The sequence below is a fragment of the Physella acuta genome, unplaced genomic scaffold (assembly GCF_028476545.2).
Source record: "Physella acuta isolate Inbredline_101_S28 unplaced genomic scaffold, ASM2847654v3 ptg000194l, whole genome shotgun sequence".
In the NCBI taxonomy this organism is placed as follows: Eukaryota; Metazoa; Mollusca; class Gastropoda; family Physidae; genus Physella; species Physella acuta.
This window is the reverse complement of record NW_026731713.1, coordinates 76,807-102,054: the sequence shown is the minus strand read 5'-3', so window position 1 is coordinate 102,054 and position 25,248 is coordinate 76,807. Positions and strand designations below refer to the sequence as shown.

General features: G+C 35.3%; 2 protein-coding genes and 1 long non-coding RNA gene across 3 annotated transcripts in view; 2 read left to right on the top strand and 1 right to left on the bottom strand.

Annotated features, from left to right (window-relative positions):
• The window catches only part of LOC131936885 (X-ray repair cross-complementing protein 5), an 11,172-nt gene extending 2,706 nt beyond the window's left edge, over positions 1-8,466 (top strand). The window contains exons 7-20 of the mRNA XM_059293982.1: positions 102-213; positions 424-559; positions 898-1,007; positions 1,368-1,430; positions 1,814-1,951; positions 2,451-2,559; positions 3,271-3,331; positions 3,688-3,763; positions 4,497-4,693; positions 5,255-5,351; positions 5,483-5,555; positions 6,710-6,822; positions 6,970-7,066; positions 7,679-8,466. Of these exons, the coding sequence (XP_059149965.1) occupies positions 102-213; positions 424-559; positions 898-1,007; positions 1,368-1,430; positions 1,814-1,951; positions 2,451-2,559; positions 3,271-3,331; positions 3,688-3,763; positions 4,497-4,693; positions 5,255-5,351; positions 5,483-5,555; positions 6,710-6,822; positions 6,970-7,066; positions 7,679-7,830 (1,534 nt within the window). The 3' untranslated portion in view covers positions 7,831-8,466. The remainder of the gene's footprint in view (positions 1-101; positions 214-423; positions 560-897; positions 1,008-1,367; positions 1,431-1,813; positions 1,952-2,450; positions 2,560-3,270; positions 3,332-3,687; positions 3,764-4,496; positions 4,694-5,254; positions 5,352-5,482; positions 5,556-6,709; positions 6,823-6,969; positions 7,067-7,678) is intronic.
• Positions 1-17,213, bottom strand: part of LOC131936887 (uncharacterized) — a 24,865-nt gene extending 7,652 nt beyond the window's left edge. Inside the window, exon 1 of the long non-coding RNA XR_009386109.1 lies at positions 17,200-17,213. This is a non-coding gene — a long non-coding RNA (uncharacterized LOC131936887). The remainder of the gene's footprint in view (positions 1-17,199) is intronic.
• The window catches only part of LOC131936886 (glutaminase liver isoform, mitochondrial), a 27,157-nt gene continuing 17,853 nt past the window's right edge, over positions 15,945-25,248 (top strand). Inside the window, exons 1-2 of the mRNA XM_059293983.1 lie at positions 15,945-16,550; positions 21,766-21,859. Coding sequence (XP_059149966.1) covers positions 16,252-16,550; positions 21,766-21,859 — 393 coding nt within the window. The 5' untranslated portion in view covers positions 15,945-16,251. The remainder of the gene's footprint in view (positions 16,551-21,765; positions 21,860-25,248) is intronic.

The window sequence follows — 25,248 nt, the reverse complement described above, 5'->3', positions numbered from 1 at the left end:
GGGAAGTAAGCTTGCAAAAATTGGGTTAATATCTTAATTTATAGTACTTTTTATGCTGAAATGAAGAAGAATAGATGAAACAATTAATTTGATGTTCACAGTGAAGCTCTTCCAGCTTTGAGCTACTTCCAATGCAGGCAGGTAAAACCAGTGGCTTGGAAGTGTCAACTGGAGATTGGAAACTTGGAAATTCCCATCTGTGGCTATTCTAAAGTAAGTGTTTTAATCCCTATCTCTGGCTATTCAGAAACTTTTTCACTTCATATAATGGCTGCTGAAAAATAAAGTTCATAATTGTTTTGAAGCTATTAATGCTAATTTTAGAAATGCCAAAGTAAATTTTCCACTTACATCATCACTGGATTGACATCACTGTACTTAAACTGTATCCCATGTTTCATTGGTACTCAATATTTTGGTCAGGTGAAAGAATATAAATTAAAACAAAGCTGGAAGAAAGTTTATGCACAAAACCCAGAACTTGTTCCTGGAAACTTGCGCACTTATCACATGAATAATGAGGAGGAGACGGAGATAGAGAAGGAGGATATGGTGGAAGGTATTTAACCATGTTTCTGAAAAAGTTCTAGATTTTAATGACTAACGTTATAATTATGGTAGATTTAAACGTTGGTGCCTGCATGTTTGGTCAAGGGAGATCACTCCAGCCTACTCCCTCCCCTGTAAAAATAAAAATGTATACTCATGCAGATAAGGATAAATTGATAAGAATGCATGTACACACACACACACACACACACATATATATATATATATATATATATATATATATATATATATATATATATATATATATATATATATATATATATATATATCCCCCACCCCCCATATATTTGAACGCCCATGTATTTATGTTCTAATTGAATGTTGCAGGCTATAGGTACGGTAACACTATTGTACCAATGACTGAGGATGACAAAGATAACATGAAGTACAAAGCTGAAAAGTGTCTTAAAGTTTTGGGATTCACCAAGTCTGAAAACGTCAGTCTAAGTTTATTTCATCTGCCTCATTGGGTCAATGTTTGCATGTTTATCTTTCAAATTTTTAAACGCAAATGTTCAACATGTTTTAGTGGGGGAAAATGATGTGATGTCCAAACAAGACTATTATTTTTTCTTACCTCCCTTTTTCTGTATATCTCACAGCAACCATAAAATATGGAGCAAGATCTACCTAATAATAGTTTAAATTACTATCTATTCTTTAAAATCAATCATTCATAGATGTCCATTGTGAAGTTGCTGTAAAGTTTAAAATAATTTATTGTAAGCTATTTTCCAAGAGTCATAAATGCTCCACCATAATATTGCTTGTTGCTAACAAATTCCTGTGTTTGACAGTTCAAAAGACACCATATTCTGGGTGATGGTGTCCTCTGTGTAACAGCTGAAAAGGGAGATGAGGTAACTAATATTTCCTTCAGTCTCTTCATCTGTTTAACCTATGTATTTGCTATTACAAACTCACAAAATGAACTGGTTTGTGTCTCTTTTAAAGTTTGTGACTTCACTTTTTTAAATAATTTTTTTTTTTTGGGAAATTTTAATTTTTTTTGTAAAAGTTGTTTTGAAAATTGGTTTATAATTTCAATTTCATTTTGGCTTTAGATCAGGATAACTAATTTACTGTAGTCAATAATAAACTTAAAATATTATCTTTCAAGTTAATTCTTTCTCTGATTCCAATTGGATTTCTAATGCACAATCTTCCAATGGTCTATTAGACTTTAGAGCCAATATTTTTGTTTATTCTGTATCACTTACACATGAAATCCTCTTACTTTCAGACAGCAGCCGTTGCTCTATCAGCTTTAATTAATGCCTTGTATGATACCAACACAGTAGCCATCGCCAGACGAGTTTATGCCTCCAACTCATCTCCAAGAATTGGTTGTCTCATACCTCACATCAAGGCTAAATATGAGGTGAGAACACACACAGGGACTTAACTCTGATGTATTGCTAATGTAAATAAATAAAGAAGGGACTTAACTCTACTGCATATTTAAATAGATAATGTATTCAGCAGCACTTTCTTGTGGAAATTTTTGTTTTACATGCTACTGGCATTGAGCTCAAAACTTAATTAAGCATACCCGAATGTAAAAAAAAAAACAGAACAGAAAGCTGCCAAGTGGTGTCAAGAATTTATTTTATTATTTATATTCTACTGTAGGCTAAAACAAAGCAGGAAATATAATTAAACTGTAAAAAAATGTCAGGTAGCTCATCTGCAGCCATAACTATAAAAATGTCAGGTAGTTCACCGGCAGCCATAACTATAAAAATGTCAGGTAGTTCACCAGCAGCCATACCTGTAAAATTGTCAGGTAGTTCACCGGCAGCCATAACTATAAAAATGTCAGGTAATTCACCAGCAGCCATAACTGTAAAAAAAAAAAAATTCTGTTCCTAATTGACCAGTGTCTGCTGTGGATGGAGCTGCCCTTTTGTGAAGACATCAGAACCTTCACCTTCGGCTCCCTGCCTTTACATGAAGATGTTGTTGTAAACAAGAAGTACAAGCCTACAGGTGAGAGTAAACTGTAACACATAGGTGCAATTTAACTCTGGAAACACAGCAAGAGTTACCTTTACATGAAGATGTTGTTGTAAACAAGAAGTACAAGCCTACAGGTGAGTGGTTAATTATATAGGTGAGAGTAAACTGTAACACATAGGTGCAATTTAACTCTGAAAACACTCAGCAAGAGTTACCTTTACATGAAGATGTTGTTGTAAACAAGAAGTACAAGCCTACAGGTGAGTGGTTAATTATAAAGGTGAGAGTGAACTGTAACACATAGGTGCAATTTAACTCTGAAAACACTCAGCAAGAGTTACCTTTACATGAAGATGTTGTTGTAAACAAGAAGTACAAGCCTACAGGGGAGTGGTTAATAATATAGGTGAGAGTAAACTGTAACACATAGGTGCAATCTAACTCTGAAAACACTCAGCAAGAGTTACCTTTTAAGAAATATTATAAATACATTTTAGGGAGCGATAATTAACGAATATTTTAAATGCATTTTAATGGAGCTATAATTAACAAATATTTTAAATAGATTTTTAGGAGCATTAATTAACAAATATTTTAAATACATTTTAGGGAGCAATGCTTTTACTATTAAAGCTAAAGAAAATTTATGTTTATTTTCTTAGTGTTAGTTCATTCAAAATCTGCTTAGTATAAAAGTTTTTTTTTACTTGATAACAATTTTATTTTTTGGTGTTTTAATAGATGACCAGTTGAATAAAATAGATGCATTAATAGACAGTATGGACCTAACAGCTGCTTTAGAGTAAGTGCTGCTCCTTTACAACTTTCTTTCACCACTATATATCTTGTTATGTAAGGGTTGGCATGGCCTAGCGGTAGAGAGCAGGACTGCTAATCTGAAAGTCTGGAGTTTGATTCTGGGTTCAAGTCAGCACAGCTGAACATCCTGAGTCCATCAGCCTTGATGAATACCTAACTCACGTTAGGTAAACTAAGGTGCCTAGGCATAGTGCTGACCACATTATCCCCTTGTATGCCGAGGTCAGTGAAACATGTGAACTCTACATCATCTGCCCCATGTGCTTTGGGCACATATGGGAAAAGATGATGATTTTGTGATATATAAACAGCTGTATCATGTCTTGTTTTGTTCAACAGAGGTGAAGATGGAGAGAAAGAGGAAGCTCTTAAACCCAAGTTAACTTTCAACCCTTACTTCCAGCGAGTTTATCAGGTCAGTTGAATGTGTCAGGCCTTGATTTTGATTTATTAATTAAGCATTGTTTAAACATCGTTATGAAACTACCAGTGTATTAGATTGTGCTTTGTTTAAGATTTGGAGAAAGTTTTCAGTAATTAATACCATTTTTTTGTTTTTTGTTACCAAAGTATTCTGAACTCATGGTTGATTATAGGACAAAATACAATCTAATTTAAACCAATTAAAATATTCATCTTAAGACTTAGTAATCCATTGGACAAATGAAGTAGAGTTCATATATTTCTTGACCTTGGCATATGAAGGGATAATGTGGTCAGCACTATGCCCAGTCACCTTTACTTTTCCTAATGTGATTGATGTATCCATCAGAGCTGGGTGGACACAAGAATATTCCACTGACTTGAACCCGGATTTGATCTTGAGACTTCTGGGTTAGCAGTCTAGCGCTGAAATGCATGCCCACACTCTCTCACAATTTAAACCACTTAATTACTTGTAATTTTAAATGATTACATTTATAATAGGCCAAATTTTTTAGATATTTACTACCTAAACCATTGTATTTGGTACAAGACTGCCTTTGTTAGTTACCTAATGATGTCCATGTTTGACAGTGTTTACTTCCATGTTTGACAGTGTTTACTTCCATGTTTGACAGTGTTTACTTCCATGTTTGACAGTGTTTACTTCCATGTTTACAGTGTTTACTTCCATGTTTGACAGTGTTTACTTCCATGTTTGACAGTGTTTACTGCACCGAGCACTGAACCCAGTGAAATCCCTGCCAGAGTTATCCCCCATGGTAGCAGACTACCTGCGGCCGCCTGCCACAGTGGTCAGCAAGAGCCTGCCAGTGCTGCAGGAGCTGAAGAAAGCCTTCAAGCTGGAAGTGCTGGACAAGAAGAAGGACCAGGCTGGTGACAATGTTTTTAATAAACAAAAGTAAGATAACTCTGAAGTTAGAGAGTTACCCGTCTCAGAAAATGAGTTTTTAACATGGATGGATACATTTTACTTTACGTGTCTACTGTACAGAGGCGTAGCGATCCTTCCCGGGGACAAACTTTTGATTTGCACCCCCCCCCCCCCCCCTCTAGATTTCAATCTATTTTTCCAACCCATTTTGGCGCCCCCTAAGGTCTCTGCTTCTGTAACTGCCTTGTTAAATTACATTTAATTGCTTTTCTAGGCTAAGTCTATAAAAAAACATAACTATTTCAACATAGGTATGTTGCTTAGAAGTATTTGAGTTTTTTTCTACTAAGTTTTAGAACTTATTAGCTTTACATAAGAGTTGTGTAAGCTGCGTCAGTGTTGTTACCCACCCCTAAATGAAGAAAAGGGAAACAATGTACTATGAGATAGACAATGGGCGTAATCCACCCAGTTGCCAGGGACAGGGTACCAAATATGTTGCCAGGGAAAGGGTTAACTGTAAGCATGTACTAAAATACTGAATCATGTAGTATGTATGTACTGGAAGCTATTCATCTCCTCCCTCAGTGAAGCTGACACAAATGCCCCTCCACAAAAGAAACTAAAACTGGATGACGACTTAGAAGGAGGACTAAAGAATATAACTAAAGCCAACATTACTGAGGTATAGCAAATAGCTTTTTAAAGAAAATTTTATTACATTTGTTGAAGTTTGTTGCCTTTGAACTCATTATAAAAATCAGCATGATTAAATCTATTACTTAAGTTTTGAAGAAAAGACTGTCTTTTGTACAGGTTGGTACTGTCATGCCCATTGAGGACTTTAAAGCATTGATTGGTCGGCGTGATGATGATCTATTTGATGAAGGTATGTATGAACCATTGCCTGTAATGATCTGTTTGATGAAGGTATGTATGGATGATGATCTGTTTGATGAAGGTATGTATGGACCATTGCCTGTGATGATCTGTTTGATGAAGGTATGTATGGACCATTGCCTGTGATGATCTGTTTGATGAAGGTATGTATGGACCATTGCCTGTGATGATCTGTTTGATGAAGGTATGTATGGACCATTGCCTGTGATGATCTGTTTGATGAAGGTATGTATGGACCATTGTCTGTGTTGATCTATTTGATGAAGGTATGTATGGACCATTGCCTGTGATGATCTGTTTGATGAAGGTATGTATGGACCATTGCCTGTGATGATAAATTTGATGAAGGTATGTATGGACCATTGCCTGTGATGATCTGTTTGATGAAGGTATGTATGGATGATGATCTGTTTGATGAAGGTATGTATGGACCATTGCCTGTGATGATCTGTTTGATGAAGGTATGTATGGACCATTGCCTGTGATGATCTGTTTGATGAAGGTATGTATGGACCATTGCCTGTGATGATCAATTTGATGAAGGTATGTATGGACCATTGCCTGTGATGATCAATTTGATGAAGGTATGTATGGACCATTGCCTGTGATGATCTGTTTGATGAAGGTATGTATGGACCATTGCCTGTGATGATCTGTTTGATGAAGGTATGTATGGACCATTGCCTGTGATGATCTGTTTGATGAAGGTATGTATGGACCATTGCCTGTGATGATCTGTTTGATGAAGGTATGTATGGACCATTGCCTGTGATTGATGTGAGAGAATGATAACTTGTGGTAAAAAGCCGGAGGGTACAGCAAAACCACATGTTCAAAACAAGTTTGATTCCATCTGAATGGTACTATGAGTTGTTAGGGTACTTGACAGCAGTCTGAGTATATTAAGAACAGATAGGCTTGGCCCTGAACTCACTGTCCACCCAGTACGACATTATTGAAAGTAACAAATCTACTTCATTTCCCTGTAGTCTGTAGCATATTTTCTTACCAAGTCCTTTGACTCTATTTTGTATTTTGATATTTCTTTGTAAAGTTTAGATACTTTAGAAAACAGCAGATTATAATTTATTATTTTACATTCAAACCTTTACTACCTTACATTCTTGAATTTGTTTGTTGTAGCATGTCAACAAATGCAGAGACGTATAGAGGAAATTGTGATGCAGTCATTTGGCCAGCAGACATACTCCAAGGCCATGGACTGTCTAAAGACATTGAGAGAAGAATGCATTAAGGTTGGTGAATTGTGAGAACTGTCTTCTAAGCTCTGATTCTCTATCATTGGTTAGCTGGTAATATGATTCACCAATTTTTTCTGAAGTTTTTAGCTTATGCAGATAGCACTGTTTATTTTATAAATTAAATGGTTTTTTTTATTGTAGAAATTAGAGCCAGGAGTGTACAATGCTTTTGTGAAAAACTTCAAGAATACACTTATAGCCAGGTCAAAGAAAGACTTTTGGGAGCATATTGTAAAAGGTAACTTAATAAACTTAGATTTTTGTTCATTACGCTTTCAACATTTACAACAGCTGAACTTTTTCTAAGTGTGGAACTAAACCATCTGATAATTAATAGAGAGACAACTTTGAATTTATAAGAGAGAAAATAAAATTAAGGAAACTTATAATTGTGATGAAATAAAATAACATTTGGTGACATTAGTGATACTTTCTTCTACTCCTGACTTGTCACAAAATCAGCCTAATCACCTCAATTTTGCCACTTACATTTTAATTACTGCTGGATGTAGTCTTTATGCTCTCTGGTACCAAAATTTTACTCTTTTTAAAAAAAAATCTCATTTAGTCCCATGACATCTAGTAATATACTCCATTCCTTCATTCAGTCAAAGCTGTTGGCCAAAAATATTTCTGACAATCAATTCTTGTCATGGATAATAGTTATTATTAAATTGTAGATTTTTAAAATTCCACTTACATAACAAAATCCAGTCTACGCTGCTATCTTTTTATATGAAACATATTATGTTGGGAAAAAAATCTAAACTAGAGTCTATAAACTAACAAAACAATGTTGAAAAATGTGTCCTATAATTTTATTGATGTACACCTACAATTTGTGACCCAGCTAAACAAGGCTTGATACCAAAATCTGAATGTGAAGAGAGCCGAGTCACACAGGAAGAGGCTGATCAATTTGTAGCAGAAGATGTCAAGCCAGAGCAGACGTCAACAAAACAAGAGGAGGAGACAACAGATGATCTTCTCATGGATCTTTGAACTTGTCATTTTCTTGATTCAACTTGTACGAAAGATCATGTTACCTGGGTATTTAGCATTCCTTGAAATTTTTTAGATGTAGGAAAATGGTTGCTTCAAATATGTGATTCTGTGTTACAAATAGTCATTTTTATTTCACACATTGTGTTAATCACAGGTTAGATGTTGCTTGTAGCCCGGTTGCTTGTGTGGCATTATACATTTACAATTTAGGTCACCACATATTTTCACTATAGGTCATTCAGTTTGATATTTATTAGTTTGTATTTTAGATAGAAAATTTGTTATGTTGTTTTGAGAAGGTACAGGTACATAATATTTGACCAACTTTAGGCAAAAATACTTCAGGTCATTGAAATTTTTCACTGCATAATGTGAATGCATCTACACAATGTATTTTTCTTTTATTTTATCTCAACATTCTGTTTTGAAGAGGTGTTTATTTAATTAACTTGAGGCAAAACATGTTTAATTCATACTATTTTCAAAGCTTTGTTGTAGTATAATTTCTAAAAAATTTTGTAAAAAATATTCATGTCAAACCTTTTTTAAAAATTTGTTTTGTTTTGTTTATGTGATTATGTTTTGTGATACATAGTAATTAAGAATGTTATTTAAATTTATTGGAATATATATAAATATTGCAGCTATATAATAAGTTAACACATACTTGCTGTTGGCTAGAGGAGAAGACATAGTCGTACAGTTGATACAAAGTTGGCTTATGCACAAAAACACAGCTACAATGCTACCAAAAAAATTTATCTAAATATTGCAGGGTTTTTTTGTTTGCTAAAATAACAATAAATAATATTTTTAAAAAGTGTAATGCAAACTGAAGTCTAATTTATGGTCTAGATATAGATCTTGCCTTTTTATAAAAATTCTTACTTTTTAAAAACTACATTTGAAATGCTTAATTTTGATTACAGAAATAATTGGTTGAGTTGCCAGTTAAAAACTCAAAGAGATGAAACAGGAAGTGGTAATTTTAAAAAATATCCCACAGATTGAAAAACCTAACGTAGGCCCTAGCACAAATCACAAATAGATTTATTTGTATGTCTGATACTTGACATATAAATTAAAACATTTAAACCAATTTCTGAAAAAGTTTATTAAAGCTAGCTGGTAACATATTTGAATAATTTTATCAGTCATGTTGCAATGTATATCAAGTTTGTGCTATAGTCATGTTGCAATGTATATCAAGTTTGTGCTATAGTCATGTTGCAATGTATATCAAGTTTGTGCTATAGTCATGTTGCAATGTATATCAAGTTTGTGCTATAGTCATGTTGCAATGTATATCAAGTTTGTGCTATAGTCATGTTGCAATGTATATCAAGTTTGTGCTATAGTCATGTTGCAATGTATATCAAGTTTGTGCTATAGTCATGTTGCAATGTATATCAAGTTTGTGCTATAGTCATGTTGCAATGTATATCAAGTTTGTGCTATAGTCATGTTGCAATGTATATCAAGTTTGTGCTATAGTCATGTTGCAATGTATATCAAGTTTGTGCTATAGTCATGTTGCAATGTATATCAAGTTTGTGCTATAGTCATGTTGCAATGTATATCAAGTTTGTGCTATAGTCATGTTGCAATGTATATCAAGTTTGTGCTATAGTCATGTTGCAATGTATATCAAGTTTGTGCTATAGTCATGTTGCAATGTATATCAAGTTTGTGCTATAGTCATGTTGCAATGTATATCAAGTTTGTGCTATAGTCATGTTGCAATGTATATCAAGTTTGTGCTATAGTCATGTTGCAATGTATATCAAGTTTGTGCTATAGTCATGTTGCAATGTATATCAAGTTTGTGCTATAGTCATGTTGCAATGTATATCAAGTTTGTGCTATAGTCATGTTGCAATGTATATCAAGTTTGTGCTATAGTCATGTTGCAATGTATATCAAGTTTGTGCTATAGTCATGTTGCAATGTATATCAAGTTTGTGCTATAGTCATGTTGCAATGTATATCAAGTTTGTGCTATAGTCATGTTGCAATGTATATCAAGTTTGTGCTATAGTCATGTTGCAATGTATATCAAGTTTGTGCTATAGTCATGTTGCAATGTATATCAAGTTTGTGCTATAGTCATGTTGCAATGTATATCAAGTTTGTGCTATAGTCATGTTGCAATGTATATCAAGTTTGTGCTATAGTCATGTTGCAATGTATATCAAGTTTGTGCTATAGTCATGTTGCAATGTATATCAAGTTTGTGCTATAGTCATGTTGCAATGTATATCAAGTTTGTGCTATAGTCATGTTGCAATGTATATCAAGTTTGTGCTATAGTCATGTTGCAATGTATATCAAGTTTGTGCTATAGTCATGTTGCAATGTATATCAAGTTTGTGCTATAGTCATGTTGCAATGTATATCAAGTTTGTGCTATAGTCATGTTGCAATGTATATCAAGTTTGTGCTATAGTCATGTTGCAATGTATATCAAGTTTGTGCTATAGTCATGTTGCAATGTATATCAAGTTTGTGCTATAGTCATGTTGCAATGTATATCAAGTTTGTGCTATAGTCATGTTGCAATGTATATCAAGTTTGTGCTATAGTCATGTTGCAATGTATATCAAGTTTGTGCTATAGTCATGTTGCAATGTATATCAAGTTTGTGCTATAGTCATGTTGCAATGTATATCAAGTTTGTGCTATAGTCATGTTGCAATGTATATCAAGTTTGTGCTATAGTCATGTTGCAATGTATATCAAGTTTGTGCTATAGTCATGTTGCAATGTATATCAAGTTTGTGCTATAGTCATGTTGCAATGTATATCAAGTTTGTGCTATAGTCATGTTGCAATGTATATCAAGTTTGTGCTATAGTCATGTTGCAATGTATATCAAGTTTGTGCTATAGTCATGTTGCAATGTATATCAAGTTTGTGCTATAGTCATGTTGCAATGTATATCAAGTTTGTGCTATAGTCATGTTGCAATGTATATCAAGTTTGTGCTATAGTCATGTTGCAATGTATATCAAGTTTGTGCTATAGTCATGTTGCAATGTATATCAAGTTTGTGCTATAGTCATGTTGCAATGTATATCAAGTTTGTGCTATAGTCATGTTGCAATGTATATCAAGTTTGTGCTATAGTCATGTTGCAATGTATATCAAGTTTGTGCTATAATCATGTTGCAATGTATATCAAGTTTGTGCTATAATAGTATATTTTCTAACCAGGTAATTTTCATCCCAGCCAATTATATTGGATATGTGTGTTGGTGTATGTGTATAATGTGTATATATACACCTACGATGTATAATGTATATAGGAAAGTGAATGCTCAAAACATAAGTCTTATTTGTAAATGAGGTTTGCTAATATCCCTGCTATTACAAGCATTAGAAATGACAGCTCACATATTTTCAATTACATTGTAAGAAGAGAGTCTTTGGTATTAATTTCCTTGTTTAACTAATTGCTGTTAACTTAATTGTATCAAAACATGACGTGATTTTTTTCTGAAAGTTTGTAATAGAACATCAGTAGTTGATAGTAATTGTTATGTCAGTTCTACCAGTCACATAAGGTCACAGTTATTTAGACTTCTACAAGTGACTTTCAATGTTGAGTTGTAGTTGTCACTTTTCTTGTACAGGTCATTTGAAGTCACTGGACTCACCTATGTTAAGTGCCATGTGGTTAGAAAATATTGTCACTTCTGAAATTTGTATTATTAAATCTAAGGCAGCAGTAGTGTTATAATTCATTTCTTATATCCTCAGTTGTATAATATTCATTATTTTAAAATTATAAGTAGCAGAATTTTAACAGTAGGTGCTACAGAGTTGTGTGTTATTTTCTTCATAGTTTTTTTAAGCTATTAAATATTAGCTTTTCTTTAAGTATAAAATCTATTTTTTAAAATCCTGTATATCGAAAAAAAAGTTTTATTATATTTTTACAAATTGCTTCCTTATTTTTATAAAATTGTTTCTTTTTTTCAATGAGCTGTTTATTGTACCTATACAATCATTATAAAGCAGAAGGCTACTATTTAGTCCAATTATTTTTTAATGCAACATTTAATTGTTTACACTTTTGATTAATGTAATTCCTTACGTTTAAAATGTATGACAGTCAAATTTACAAAGAAAATGGAACACCCCCTTCCTGAATGTATACAATCTGTTCTGTTTTCAACCTAGTGATTGTTACACTTTATTATGGCCTGATTTCCTTAACCACGTAAGATTTTTAAAAAAAATATAAATGACTGAAAGTGAATATTGGGTTCATAAGTTTGTTTATGTAGTATTCATTGCTTTAAGTAGACTGCATCAAGGTTGTTGTGAACTTCAGTATCTTGTCACTGTTCTTCTTTATATCATACAAGGGGAGGCGACTCAAGTAACAGCTGCTAAAATATATTTTAAACTGCTGTTCTGGATACTAGTCTTCATGTGTATAACTGGATGAAGTATTTGATACATTTTTTGTACTGCTTGGGCCAAAGGAATTTTTTCTTCTGTTTGTAAATATTTCATACCTTCTGCCCTAATAAAGTTGTATTTACCCAAAAGAAAAGTGAACAAGATGTAATCATTACAAATACATGTTGTTGCTTAATTTTTTTAGATGAGTTTACACAGCTTACATCTGAAATCTACATAATCACAAGGTTCAAACATAGTAAATAAAATACACCCTGAGCTGATTACACTAGCAGATTACATCTCATCTGACAAATAGATTACTCACAACTTGCATTTACAGTATCAGTTTTTACTTACCATTGTACAGCAGTAAACTCTCCCAAAAATAGGGGTGTTAGATTATCATTGGTATTAATTTTGTAACAGGTTTAGTGGTAGGGCAGATATTAGGGTTTCTTCTATGGTATGACTTGCACTAAAGTTAACCTTAATAAGTATTTTTTTTTGTGTGTAGTTTACTACCAATAACCTAATGCCCCATTTCTTACAAAGATTTTATTATTGTGACGTTATTGAACTTTAAAATTGATCAATCATGCACCTGATGGCATAAGACATCAAAGTTTAAACTTACATTACATCACAGCTTTGGGTACATATTAATTACATCATACTTTGCATACACAGATATCATTACAGCTTTCTGAATTACATTTTACACTAACAGGTTACATAACAATTTTCTCTTTCTTAATAAAGCTTTAACATCGATTTTGTCAAAATTATGTCGCATCTTACAGGTACATAATACTAATATATTCTGTGGTATGACTTACAGAATGTATCACATTTTAAATATGGTTACATATTGCATCTTCAGATAATAATCTCTCGCAAATCTCTTACACTTTACATTACAGATTACATAGCAGCTTACAATTACATCACTGTCAAATTAGTTAATGTTAAAACGAAACTAAATTACATTTGTGATAATAAGTCTTAAATAAAAACGTTTCCTAAATAACTCCATGGTATTTTATAAAAATGCCTTCTTGTTTCTTGAATGTTTTCGTTCCTGTTTTTTTAAATATCTTTCTTTGATATGTGTGTATTTCAGCATAGTAGCATTTATCGTTATTATATTATTTTGATCGTTCTTAACTTTTGTATTGTCACTATGCCTTGTTTTCTCATGCCTACGAACGTAGGGTAGATCTATATAATATAAACAACAATGCACAATTGAGCAACAGACATGTGTATTTGTAGGAAGAGTCTGAAAGGTGTTACTAGTGTCCGACAAAAGGATCCTCTGAAAACGGATGTGTTAGGTTGTTGTTAGACTTAGTGTAACATCAGGTGTAGTGTTAGGGTAAAAAAAATAGGGCCATCGCTGGACTCAGAGTTTCTTCTAGGCATCTCCTCTGGGGGAGGGAGGGGGGAATTCAGAAGAAAGTCTACCCCCCCCCCCTCCCGAACGAAATAGAATTTATATAGAAAACATACATTTACTAGTGTCCGCCTCCCCCCCCCCCCCCTCCCCGGAGAAAAAAGTCTGGAAGAAACACTGGTTGGACTTGTGTTAGGGTTTGGGATAAAACCCACGTTGACATTACCAAGTAGGTATATTGCATGAGTCGGCTTTTTTTTCAGTTTTCCTAACACCTTTTGTTTCAAGGATTCGTTATTCTGGATTATCGGACACTGATAAAACACAAACACCAGGGTCCAATGACGTAGGCAGGTGGGTGATGTAACGCCTCCCCCACCCACTGAGTCCCCAAAGTGACAGACCTCTAACGTCAAGTAATGGCTTTTGTCGATTAACGGCACGCAGGTGTCGGTTCCAACTCTCCCTTTTAAAGAGTCAAATACAGGAATGTATCCGGCATGCAGACTTTTTACGTAACTTTCTCTTAATCTGCAGGAATCTCACATGACCTAAAGTCACGTGGTATAGGACACTCACGTGGTATACACCCATCACGTGCTGAAAAAATATACAATATGTCATTGTTAATTGTACACCAGTTTTAAGCGAGTTACACAACCACTAGTTTGCATTGCAGGTTAGTCGCAGACGGTATAGAAACAAACGGCATATTTCTTCGCCTTGTGACTAGGAGTCTAGCGACAGCTTCCTATTTAACTCTTGATGAACAATCAACTTGTTCATCAAGTTATATGATTTCTTTGTCCATCCTGTGGTCAAGTAGTGGACAGTTTATCACTCCAGGGTGTCCTTTCTATCAGCTTCCTCCATTCTTCTCTTCACATCCTTATTCGGGGTTCTATGATACATTTTTTTCCGTAGGGGGGGGGGGCAGTGTTTCTTCCAGACTTTTTTTCTCCGGGGGGGGGGGAGGGGGGGGGGCGGGGGCACTTGAAATTTTCCGGGGGGGGGGGGGGGCGGTAGACTTTCTTCGGGGGGGGGGGGGGCGGACACTGTTAAAAGAATATATTTTCTTGGAAGAAACTCTGGGGGGGGGGGGGAATTTGAAAATTCCGAGAGCTTTGTTTATGTAAATTTTATTCTTTTTCTATTTCGTGGACGTGCTTCAGTGGGTGAGGGGCGGGGTGAGGATATGACCCCCATAGAGAGATGCCTGTAAGAAACTCTGGTGTTACACCCCCCCCCCCCCCCCCCCATTCTCCGAAGTCGTCTTCCCACCTTTACCGTGTGCCTGGCACTGTTCTGTGTACGAATGTTTACGCAAGTCCAGACGACGTTTTGGCACACCGTTTCAACTTTCTATCTAACACGTTAACACGGTCTACATGTAAAATGGTTACTACTAACCGTTAGGGGTGTCCATGGACCACCACACGCTTGTTAAAAACGATTTTTTTTTACTTTCTCCCACCCCATCGGCACAAAAAGCCAGACCCCCCCCCCCCCCTTTAAAAAAAAAAAGCCACTCCTTAAACCACTACCCTCTCAAAATTGCTTTTTTTTTCAAAACAGTGATTTCTTTCATCAATTTTTTTTTCAATTAAAAAAAAAACCACAACGGGAAATAACAGCTAAAATTCAATATCCAACATCACTTTTTGAAGTGAACCTCCCCCTCCCCCCTGTCACACATCATCCTATCACCTCTCCCCATTCGAATTTGACCTCGTTTATGGACGACTCCTTTTATGTCTGCGGATTTGGTCGATTCAGTATATCGTTATTTAAGTAACTAAAAAAAAATAAATAAATAAAAAAAATAAATAAACGGGACACTCTTTTGTGAAGAGTAGTGAAGACGTAGAAGAAGAGGGTAAAAATCCCCTAGAAAGAATGACGTCATTCATTGTATAAGCTACCATCAGATCGGATTTTTAAAAAAAAAGTTGAAATATTTTGTAAACGCAATAAATCAAAGCTATGCTTTGATGGATTCGCTATCAAAATGTAATTGTTTAGAATTTATACTTTATTTAGTTTTAAATTTAAAATAGCAATTTGCTTTCACACATGCTTAAAAACTCCCCTTCTCTAAGCTTAATTAATCATTTTAATTTAATTTCATTTTAGAAGAAGAAACGTCTCGAATGGGTATGCTAAAAATAACCGGTGGATTTTTGGGAACTCCACTCAACGGCAGCTCTCTCTTCGCTTAGCCTAGATCCGGCAAGTCAACTTTATTTTTAGCACAAGTGGGTGTGCGTGAATCCACCAATCAAACTGCTTTCCACTCTTTACTACCAAGCCAGCTGACCGATCGCATGGTTGAACGGATTCCCCTTATAATGCTTCAACAGGCGGTGTAGTATGTTAATTTTGATAGTGAACCAGTTTGAGTTTTGAGTCGATAAAATGTGATTACGTGAATTTCGATAGGAATTGATTGACTTTCGATATTTAATTTACAAGGCGGTTACATCCTGGAGTTGGAGCACATCTGGCCAGTTTTTTCACTTCAAAGTAAAATAAAAGTAATCTAGATCTATATTTTTTAAAGAAAATAAATAAATCTTTGTTTATTTAAACAACATTTATTGGATTTATTCAGTGGGATGCAGTCGTCCTTCGGTCATCGTATTATAGAAACTGGCAGACATCTAACCAAAAAGTCTAAAAACTGGCACAAACAATGTTATTATTTTTGGCATCATCACTCACTGCTCTCCACATCGGCAGCTGTAACACCGTTGTTGAACAGACGACGTATTCTAACAAATGGTTCAAATGTTTACGGACATATTAAAATTAATACCGTTTCGAATTCTAGAAGTATTGGATCGTTTTCAAATGGAGACATTTCGCATAACTTTACCCAGTCTAGTTCCCGAAATATTTACGGTCAGTCAGAAGGGTAAGCGCAATATTAATATTTTTTTAACAACACTTTAATCCAGACCTAGATCTAGATCTAGAATCTAGAATCTAGATTTTAGATCTAGATCTAGATCTAGTCTAGATTTAGATTCTAGAAATCTAGATCTAGAGTCTAGATCTAGATTAGCCACTGATAAGGCTAGATCTAGAAAATCTAGATTCTAGTTAAAATCTAGATCTAGATATCTAGATCTATATCTCTAGTTCTAGACAATATACTTCAATATACAGATCTATGCCAAGATCTAGATTCTATATCTAGATCTGATCTATAGAGTCTAGTTCATCAGCTTGGCTCTACAACTAGTCTAGACTCTAGATTCCTAGATCTAGATTCTAGCTAGATCTATCTTGATATAGATTCTAGATCTAGAATCTACTTAGATAGATCTAGATGCAGATTCTAGATATAAACAACACAGATGTAAAGATCAAAGAACAAATGTAGGGTCTATCTAGATTTCTAGAATCTACATCTAGATCTAGATTCTACATTTTAAATTTCATTGTTTACAACTCCAGTTAGATTTACTTGATTTGTTTAAGTTACTGTTTAAAAAAATGTTATAATAGATTGACGACAGAAGCCTGTGGTTGTATATAACACATTTAATGGGTCTAACCACCTCATGATGGTAACACCAGAGAGGACGGAAGGAAGTACACAAGGGACATCACTCAAGATAACAATATTATAAATATAACTAATACAGAAGAGTGAGTTCCCTTGACCTCACAATTATTTCAATCTATTACATCCCTTTACCCTTAGAACACAATAACACATCTCTCAATAGAACAATTGATAGTATCCTAAAATCACCAATTATATTGTAACATGAACACTATGGTAGATTACATCCTTACAAACAATGCACACTATGCTACAACATAATCAAAATACAAAACAATGATGTCAAAGTCCTTTTGACCTTTAAAATCATAGGTCTAACTTATTTGGGACTTTGATTGTCCTGTTTGACCTTCTCAGTGGCCTTTGATTTGGTGACTCAATATTCTGACCATTTGGATTCTCTATCTCAGGAGGTCTAGGATTTAAATCATTAACTCCAGAATTTACATTTTCTGACTCCAGACAACTTGGTTCACTCATATCAACAGAACCTGGTTGTGGAACAAACTGAGTTGGTGTGAACTGATCAGATTTGGTGGGATTGACAGATTCACACTTATTATCTGCACAAGTTATTTTTAACTTTATAAGACACAGGTCCTGTACATTGAACAATTTGACCTGGTATCCATTTTTCCTTTCTCCCATAATTTCTTAGATACACATTCTTATTAACACCAAATTCTCCTTCAATGAATGTTTGTCATGATTTAATGGAACTATTTTTGAATTGGCATCTGAAAGTATTAAATGGCAAAACTCTTTTTTCTTTTCTTTTGATGTTACCCTTTTAGTTTCTGTAAGTGCTAATGATGTTAGCAAAGTTGTTTGATGATCACATTCCTTCTTACTAATGTATTTTCTTTAAACATTTGAAATTGCCATATCACCATAATCATTTATTAAGTTACAAATACTTTGTTTAGGCAACTCTGACTGATAATGGACTGCATCTTCTCCATCTTTTATATTATCTTCACAAAGGGTTTTAATTTCTTATTTTATATGGCCTTAAGTCATCATTCACAGACTCTTCAGGCCAACCATTCATACAGTACTCATATACTTTTATTAAGCACTCATCTTTTTGTGTTTCTCTTTTAATATCATTCACATTTATATTGGAGTTATCCATGATAGTGAAGAGAACAAATACATCTTCTGGTACATAGCTCAGGCTCTGGTTTTTTAAAGGTAATCTACTAAGACTATCTGCACTATTATCAGATCCAGGTTTGTATTTCAATTCATAATTGTATGCAGTTAGTGTGATAGCCCATCTTTGAATTCTTGGTGAGGCATGCTCAGGTAGGGTTTTGTTTTCTCCAAATAAACCTAGCAATGGTTTATGATCTGTAAAGATGGTGAACTTCCTACCAAACAGAAACTTATGAAATTTCTTAACACCAAAAATGATGCCTAAGCCTTCCCTATCTAACTGAGAATAATTTTTCTCAGCCTGGTTCAAAGATCTACTGGCAAAAGCAATGGGTCTGTCACCCTTCTCATCCATGTGGGACAAGACTGCTCCTACACCATCTGGTGAAGCATCACATGTTAATATAAGTCTTTTCCCTGGGTCATAGTGAGTTAGTAAGGTGTCAGCAGACAAAGCCTCTTTTGCTGTATTAAAAGCAGCTTCTTGTTGTTTACCCCAGTGCCAAGTTGCATTTTTCTGTAGCAGCTTGTACAGTGGTGATAGTTTACCAGACAGATTTCCTATGAACTTTGCATAGTAATTTATCAAGCCCAAAAAAAGCTCTTAGTTGTTGGGTATTTTCAGGTTTGGGTGCTTCTTTAATGGCTTTTGTTTTCTCAGGTTGAGGTCTGATACCTTGTTTGCTCAATATATAACCAAGAAAACTAATTTCTGTCAGCATGAATTGACATTTATCTTTGTTTATCTTTAAACCTTTTTTACCAACAATTTTCAATACTTTATCAAGTGTTTTAAGATGTTCAGTGTCATTCTTACCAGTTATGTACACATTGTCAAAGTACACACAAACATTTGGAATGTCCTTAAAAATACTGTCCATGACAGCTTGGAAAATTCCAGGGCTAGATGATATGCCAAAACATAGTCTTTCATATTGGTAGAGTCCTTTATGTGTGTTTATTGTCGTATAGACTTTTGAATCTGGATGCAGTTCTAGTTGAGTGTAAGCATGACTAAAGTCTAATTCAGTGAATTTGTCTCCTCCTGCCAAATTCAAAGAAATTTCCTCAATGTTAGGAATAGGGTACCTATTTAGCTCTATTTGCTTATTCAGTGTAGTTTTATAATCTCCACAAATTCTTATAGAACCATCCTTCTTTAACACTGGCACAATGGGTGTCGCCCAATCGGAATAGTCTACCTTCTTTATAATGCCATTAGATTCCAATCTACTTAGCTCATTTTCAATTTTATTCCTCATTGCATAAGGTGGAACTCTAGCTTTGCAGTATCTTGGATTTGTATCTTTAATGCTTAACTTCACTGTTCTATCATTTAGTAAACCTGAGTTACCAAAAACACATTTATTTTCAGATATAACTTTATCTAGTGAAGTAAGACTAGATTCTTTTACATTCTTCAATGAACAAATACTCTCCCAATTTAACTTAAGATCACTTAACCAGTTCCTACCTAGTAATGGCGGTCCATTTCCTTCAACCACAAGAAGAGGAAGTTTAACACTTTGACCATTATAATTTACATGAACCATACACTCTCCTATTACCGGAACATTGTCACCAGTGTACGTTGTTAGACACTTGTGACACGGCTGTAGAGACACTGATCCTCCTGTGACAGCGTCAAAATCTTTCTTTGTGATGACTGTTAGTGATGCTCCAGTGTCAAGTTGGAAGCTTATGCTCTTACCGTTGATATTAACTTGTACATTGATGGGAGCATGACTTATTGATTTCACAGAGAACAGGTTGAAATCCGGCTGCGAATCAGTTTGAGCATTTTCACAGGTAGAGTGGTTCATTGGTTGGGTTAGGTAGTCTTGGTGAGAGTTAACATAGTGCTGCCTTTGGTTGCGGTACTGTCTTGACTGGCTAGATTTAGCAACAGACGAAGACTTTGCAAAGCAGGCCTTGGCAATGTGACCTTGCTTACCGCACTTATAACAAGTTGCTAACTTGAACTTGCACCGATGAGATGCATGGGGACCTTTGCATCGATGACATTTTTGATAATTATTACTAGATTTAGATCTAGGATTTGAACGAGCAGGCTGTTTAGCATAAGTTGGAATGCTCTGATGGGGTTGATGTTTATTGACTAACCTGCTGTTTACTGCATGGATCTCTGAAGGTGCTAAAGATCTCGCCGCATCTGATGACTGCTGGAATGACATTGCAAGTTGTATTGCTTTTTCCAATTTTAGATCTGACTCGAGCAGCAACTTTCTTTGAATATCAGGGCTGTTTACACCTGTCACAAACTTTTCACATAGTCTATCAGACAGCGTTTCTCCAAAATCACAGAATCTACTTAAATGACGTAAAGCAGCAACATATTCTGATATTGACTCGTTTGGTTGACGAGTCCTACTGTCAAATCTAGCTCGACATAGAAACTTTGATGGGGTAGGCGCATGGTGGTCTGTTAGCAATTTGCTCAGCTCGTTAAAGCTCTTGGTAGTTAGACTAGCTGGTGCGCATAAGTCTTTTAGTAGCCTAAATTGTTGAGGCCCTATGACTGTTAACAAAACAGCTCTCTTTTTGGCTTCTATCGTCACGTTGTTAGCTTCTAGGTAAAAGCTTAACCTCTCTAGGTAATCTTGAATGATTTCATCATTCGCATCAAATTCTTTTATTTGGCCATACAGCGCCATAATTCTAGAAATAATTAGCTAATAAGCTCTAGCAAACCTCTTTTTTGCGTAAGTAGGTGCTCTTTCTAGTAGATGTTTATCCTTCGTCGCCAGTTATAATAGATTGACGACAGGAGCCTGTGGTTGTATATAACACATTTAATGGGTCTAACCACCTCATGATGGTAACACCAGAGAGGACGGAAGGAAGTACACAAGGGACATCACTCAAGATAACAATATTATAAATATAACTAATACAGAAGAGTGAGTTCCCTTGACCTCACAATTATTTCAATCTATTACAAATGTAAAGCCTGAAATTTAAAAAAAAAAAATTAGTTCCTGTAAAGATGACACGCCTGAGCTTGTCAATATTTCTATCCTTATGCATTTGCCTACAATGACGCACACATTAAACCACTTCAACTGACTTACCCATAACATTCATAGTAACAGGCCGGACATAAATTGTTTGCTGATCATGTTAGGCCTATCTCCTCAAAATACATGCACTATGTACACGCTAGTTATTTTGTTTAACCTATAGATCTAGTCCCTAAACTAGTATGCTTAAAACAGAAATAAACGAACATATAGGCGTACAATCTTGTAGGTTAAGTTTATTCACGTTCACGTGTAAAGTACACATTTAAAACGGCAATTCACTAAATTTTATATAAGTGTTAGATCTAAATGCAAGTTGTATTTTAAAGTATATGTAACCTTGTATTGACTTCTGACAGAGAACTTATGTTCAACCTCCATGATATTGACTACCACCTTTTCGATTTCCTGTGTGATGACCAGAGAAAACTCTCAATCACCAAATTCCTGCAGGTAAGTAGGTCACTGTGTACTACGTTAAGGTGGGGATGATGCAACCTTTACACTAACATAGCCGGATCCCACACCTCTTTTTTTCAGGACATTCCTTTAGTACAGGTAGAAAACCTATGAACCAGTGGGGGTATAGATCCTTGTTTTGCGTTTCTCAATAGATCTATATCGCATTCAATTTTGTTTTAGTCTTGCCTTAAATTTTTTTATAGATAGAACAGGTTGCTAGTTGTATTATAAAACGTCACGACTACGTGTTTATTATTTAAAAAAATAATTCCCTACACTCATGGGTTATTAATTCAATGAATACCGACGCTCTGTCTTTCTATGATGACACGGCATACACCAGTGTGTTGCTGAGGCTACGTGCGCGTTCAGCCCCTACACAGTCCCCAATCAATATGGGCCTTTATTTTTTCGATTGATCGATGCTAAGGGGGGTGGAGGCGCTGGCTGGTATGTGAATCCTACACAGTTTTACCGTAACCAGCCGTACGTAACAGTTATCACGGCCAGGCGTGGTTAATCAGAGCATTTCAGCAGCGACACAGTCATCTGTGTTGTCTTCCCGTGTTAGCCGGGTCAATGAACTCGAAGGGGCAAAAAAACAAAACAACAGTAGGGTCTACTAAAGTCTTAAAATTATAGAACGGTAACCGACCCCCCCCCCCCCCCCCCCACACACACACACATAGGCTGAGCAGCGAGACCATATTCTAGGCCTACTTTTACTGGTAGATTGTCCGTAGATCTGTTCTGTATGCATTCGCTCCAACTGAGCTGATGCAGCGGGATTACGGATTACAGTAATCCGAAATTCCTAGGTATAACAACAACAACATTTTTTGCAAAACATTTCAAAACTAAAAAAGTCAAGCTTTTTCTACAAATAAGCAACATTCGATAGATCTACTGGGAACTGGATTCTTGTTGTAATGTAGAGATGTTGTATTTATAATTTATAAGACTTGTTAAAAAAAAAGATGTGATTCACACATCCGCTGTTAGCTTTGATTTCCCCGTGTATGTCAACAGTTTGTCAATAACAGCACAACAGAAGTATCAGTGTATTTTATAAGTACCAGTCAGTATGTTTAAAAAAAATCTCTGCTACTTCCTATAAATTCAGTTTAATTAGTAAATCAAGCCTATATTTAAAGATTACCAAACTTTATCTGGATACTTGGCACCATTAAGCTGAAATCCTGCATTTGTTTAGATTAATGGTCTGTTTTCAAGGTGTGGGGTAAGGGGGCGAGGAGTTTTTATGTTTCCCCTTCCTCGAAAAAGTGCATGCATTTGTATCCAGACTAATCTGTTAGACGCAAGGTTTTGCGTGGGCATTTGTTACACAGAAGACCGAGGATCGATATTTTGGTGAATACAAACTCTGCCTGTATTAATTGATTTGAAGTTTATAAGATTGAATGGATTTACTACCATCATAGTGCGTCATTAGTCTCGTGTTACGCGCACCCTTATAGAGACTTTATTCACATTCAGGCGTAACATGTTGCTTTGGCTCTCGCATCTTTAATAAACAGTGTGCCCCCCTCCCCTACTCGAGAAATGACGTAAATGTTGAAGGTTGAAACGTAGATTTTTACCTTTAGGTTACCTCACATCCCCCCCCCCTACACACAATGCTCCCATCCTACACCTTTTTGTTCTCTCGTTTGGTCTGTGTTGTGCTTCCAGTGCACGTTCTAATGTACGAGTTCTAGATCCAACATAGCTTGTCGTGACTTTTTTACCTCTTCATCTTCGGTCAGCGGTGATGGTGTACCATCTCACATTTCGTCAACAATGATGGTATACGGATATCGAGTAAAACTGAGGGTATCCATGTTAAACCATGGAAGGGGTCTCAAAACCCTAATTCTGATCAAGGACCTGACTATTTCACTAATAGAATTAAATGAAACCAACATAAGTTATCTCGATTTGATATTGTATTGATCTCTATGCTTTATAAAATGAGTTGTATTAGAGAATACACAATGGATGTAGGGAAGATAGATTTAAGGAAGTTAACAACTCGGAATAAGAAAACAGAACAAGTTTACTACTATACCAGAAGCTGTGAATCTTATCATGTGTATACTTTGTGTTTCTTTCGTGATTATAATACTTTCTAGATGGTAGACTGCAAATTAAATATAACTAAATATTTATGAATTAATGAACCTTTGGGTCAATTTGCTTAGCCGAGTGATCGCAAGTCGTGGATAGAGTTGACCCCGACTTGTATCGCATGCCATGAACACGCCCGTCTTTATTATGAGCAGTGGCGTAGCGAGGTCGGGTGTCACCCGGTGCGGCACTTAATGGTGTCACCCCCCAGGGGCGTAGCGACCCTTACCGGGGACAAATTTTCGATTTGCACCCCCCCCCCCCCTCAAACTTTCGATTTGCACCCCCCCTCAAGTTTTCGATTTGCACCCCCCCCCTCAAGTTTTCGATTTGCACCCCCCCTCGAGTTTTTCTCTATATATTTTGCTATTTTTTGCCTTGGTGTCACCCCCCTAAATGGTGTCACCCGGTGCGGTCCGCACCCCCCGCCCCCCCTCGCTACGCCCCTGGTTATGAGCACGGCTTCTGTCCCCCAGAACACATCTGATGTTGATCACTTCTTACCACCGAGTGTGTAGTTTATCTTATTCAAAGCTGCTTTTTAAAATCAAACCTGGTTTGTTCAGTTAAACCCATCAAAAGAAATGCAAGCAACTTAACACGCCTCGCTAAATGGGAAAGAAATATCCAAGTCACGTGGCGTATGTATAGACATCCGCACTCTTCACGTTTTCTATTGGATTAGCTAGAGCAGTGAAGAAAGGGTTAATGCTATTCATTGACAGCTGGCTGATGGGGACCCCTTTACGGTTTAATGAAGACGAATTGCTTTTTTTTTTTTTTTTTTTTTTTTTTTTTTTTTTTTTAAGCGCATCTATTTTTATAACTGCTATCAAAACCTTTTGAAACGAGGCATGCATAATACCTGGTTATATTTGAATGTCTGTGACGCGGAATAAAATCACAGCCACTAGTGATGGTCAGGGTGGTTTGATGCAGTGTCGTCGCTATGTCGGGTGTCACCCCACCCCACCTAAAAACAAAGTACACACACACACACACATATATATATATATATATATATATATATATATATATATATATATATATATATATATATATATACATATATATATATATATATATATATATATATATATATATATATATATATATATATATATATATATATATATATATATATATATATACATATATATATATATATATATATATATATATATATATATATATATATATATATATATATATATATATATATATATATAATGTGTGTGTGTCGGCCTACATAG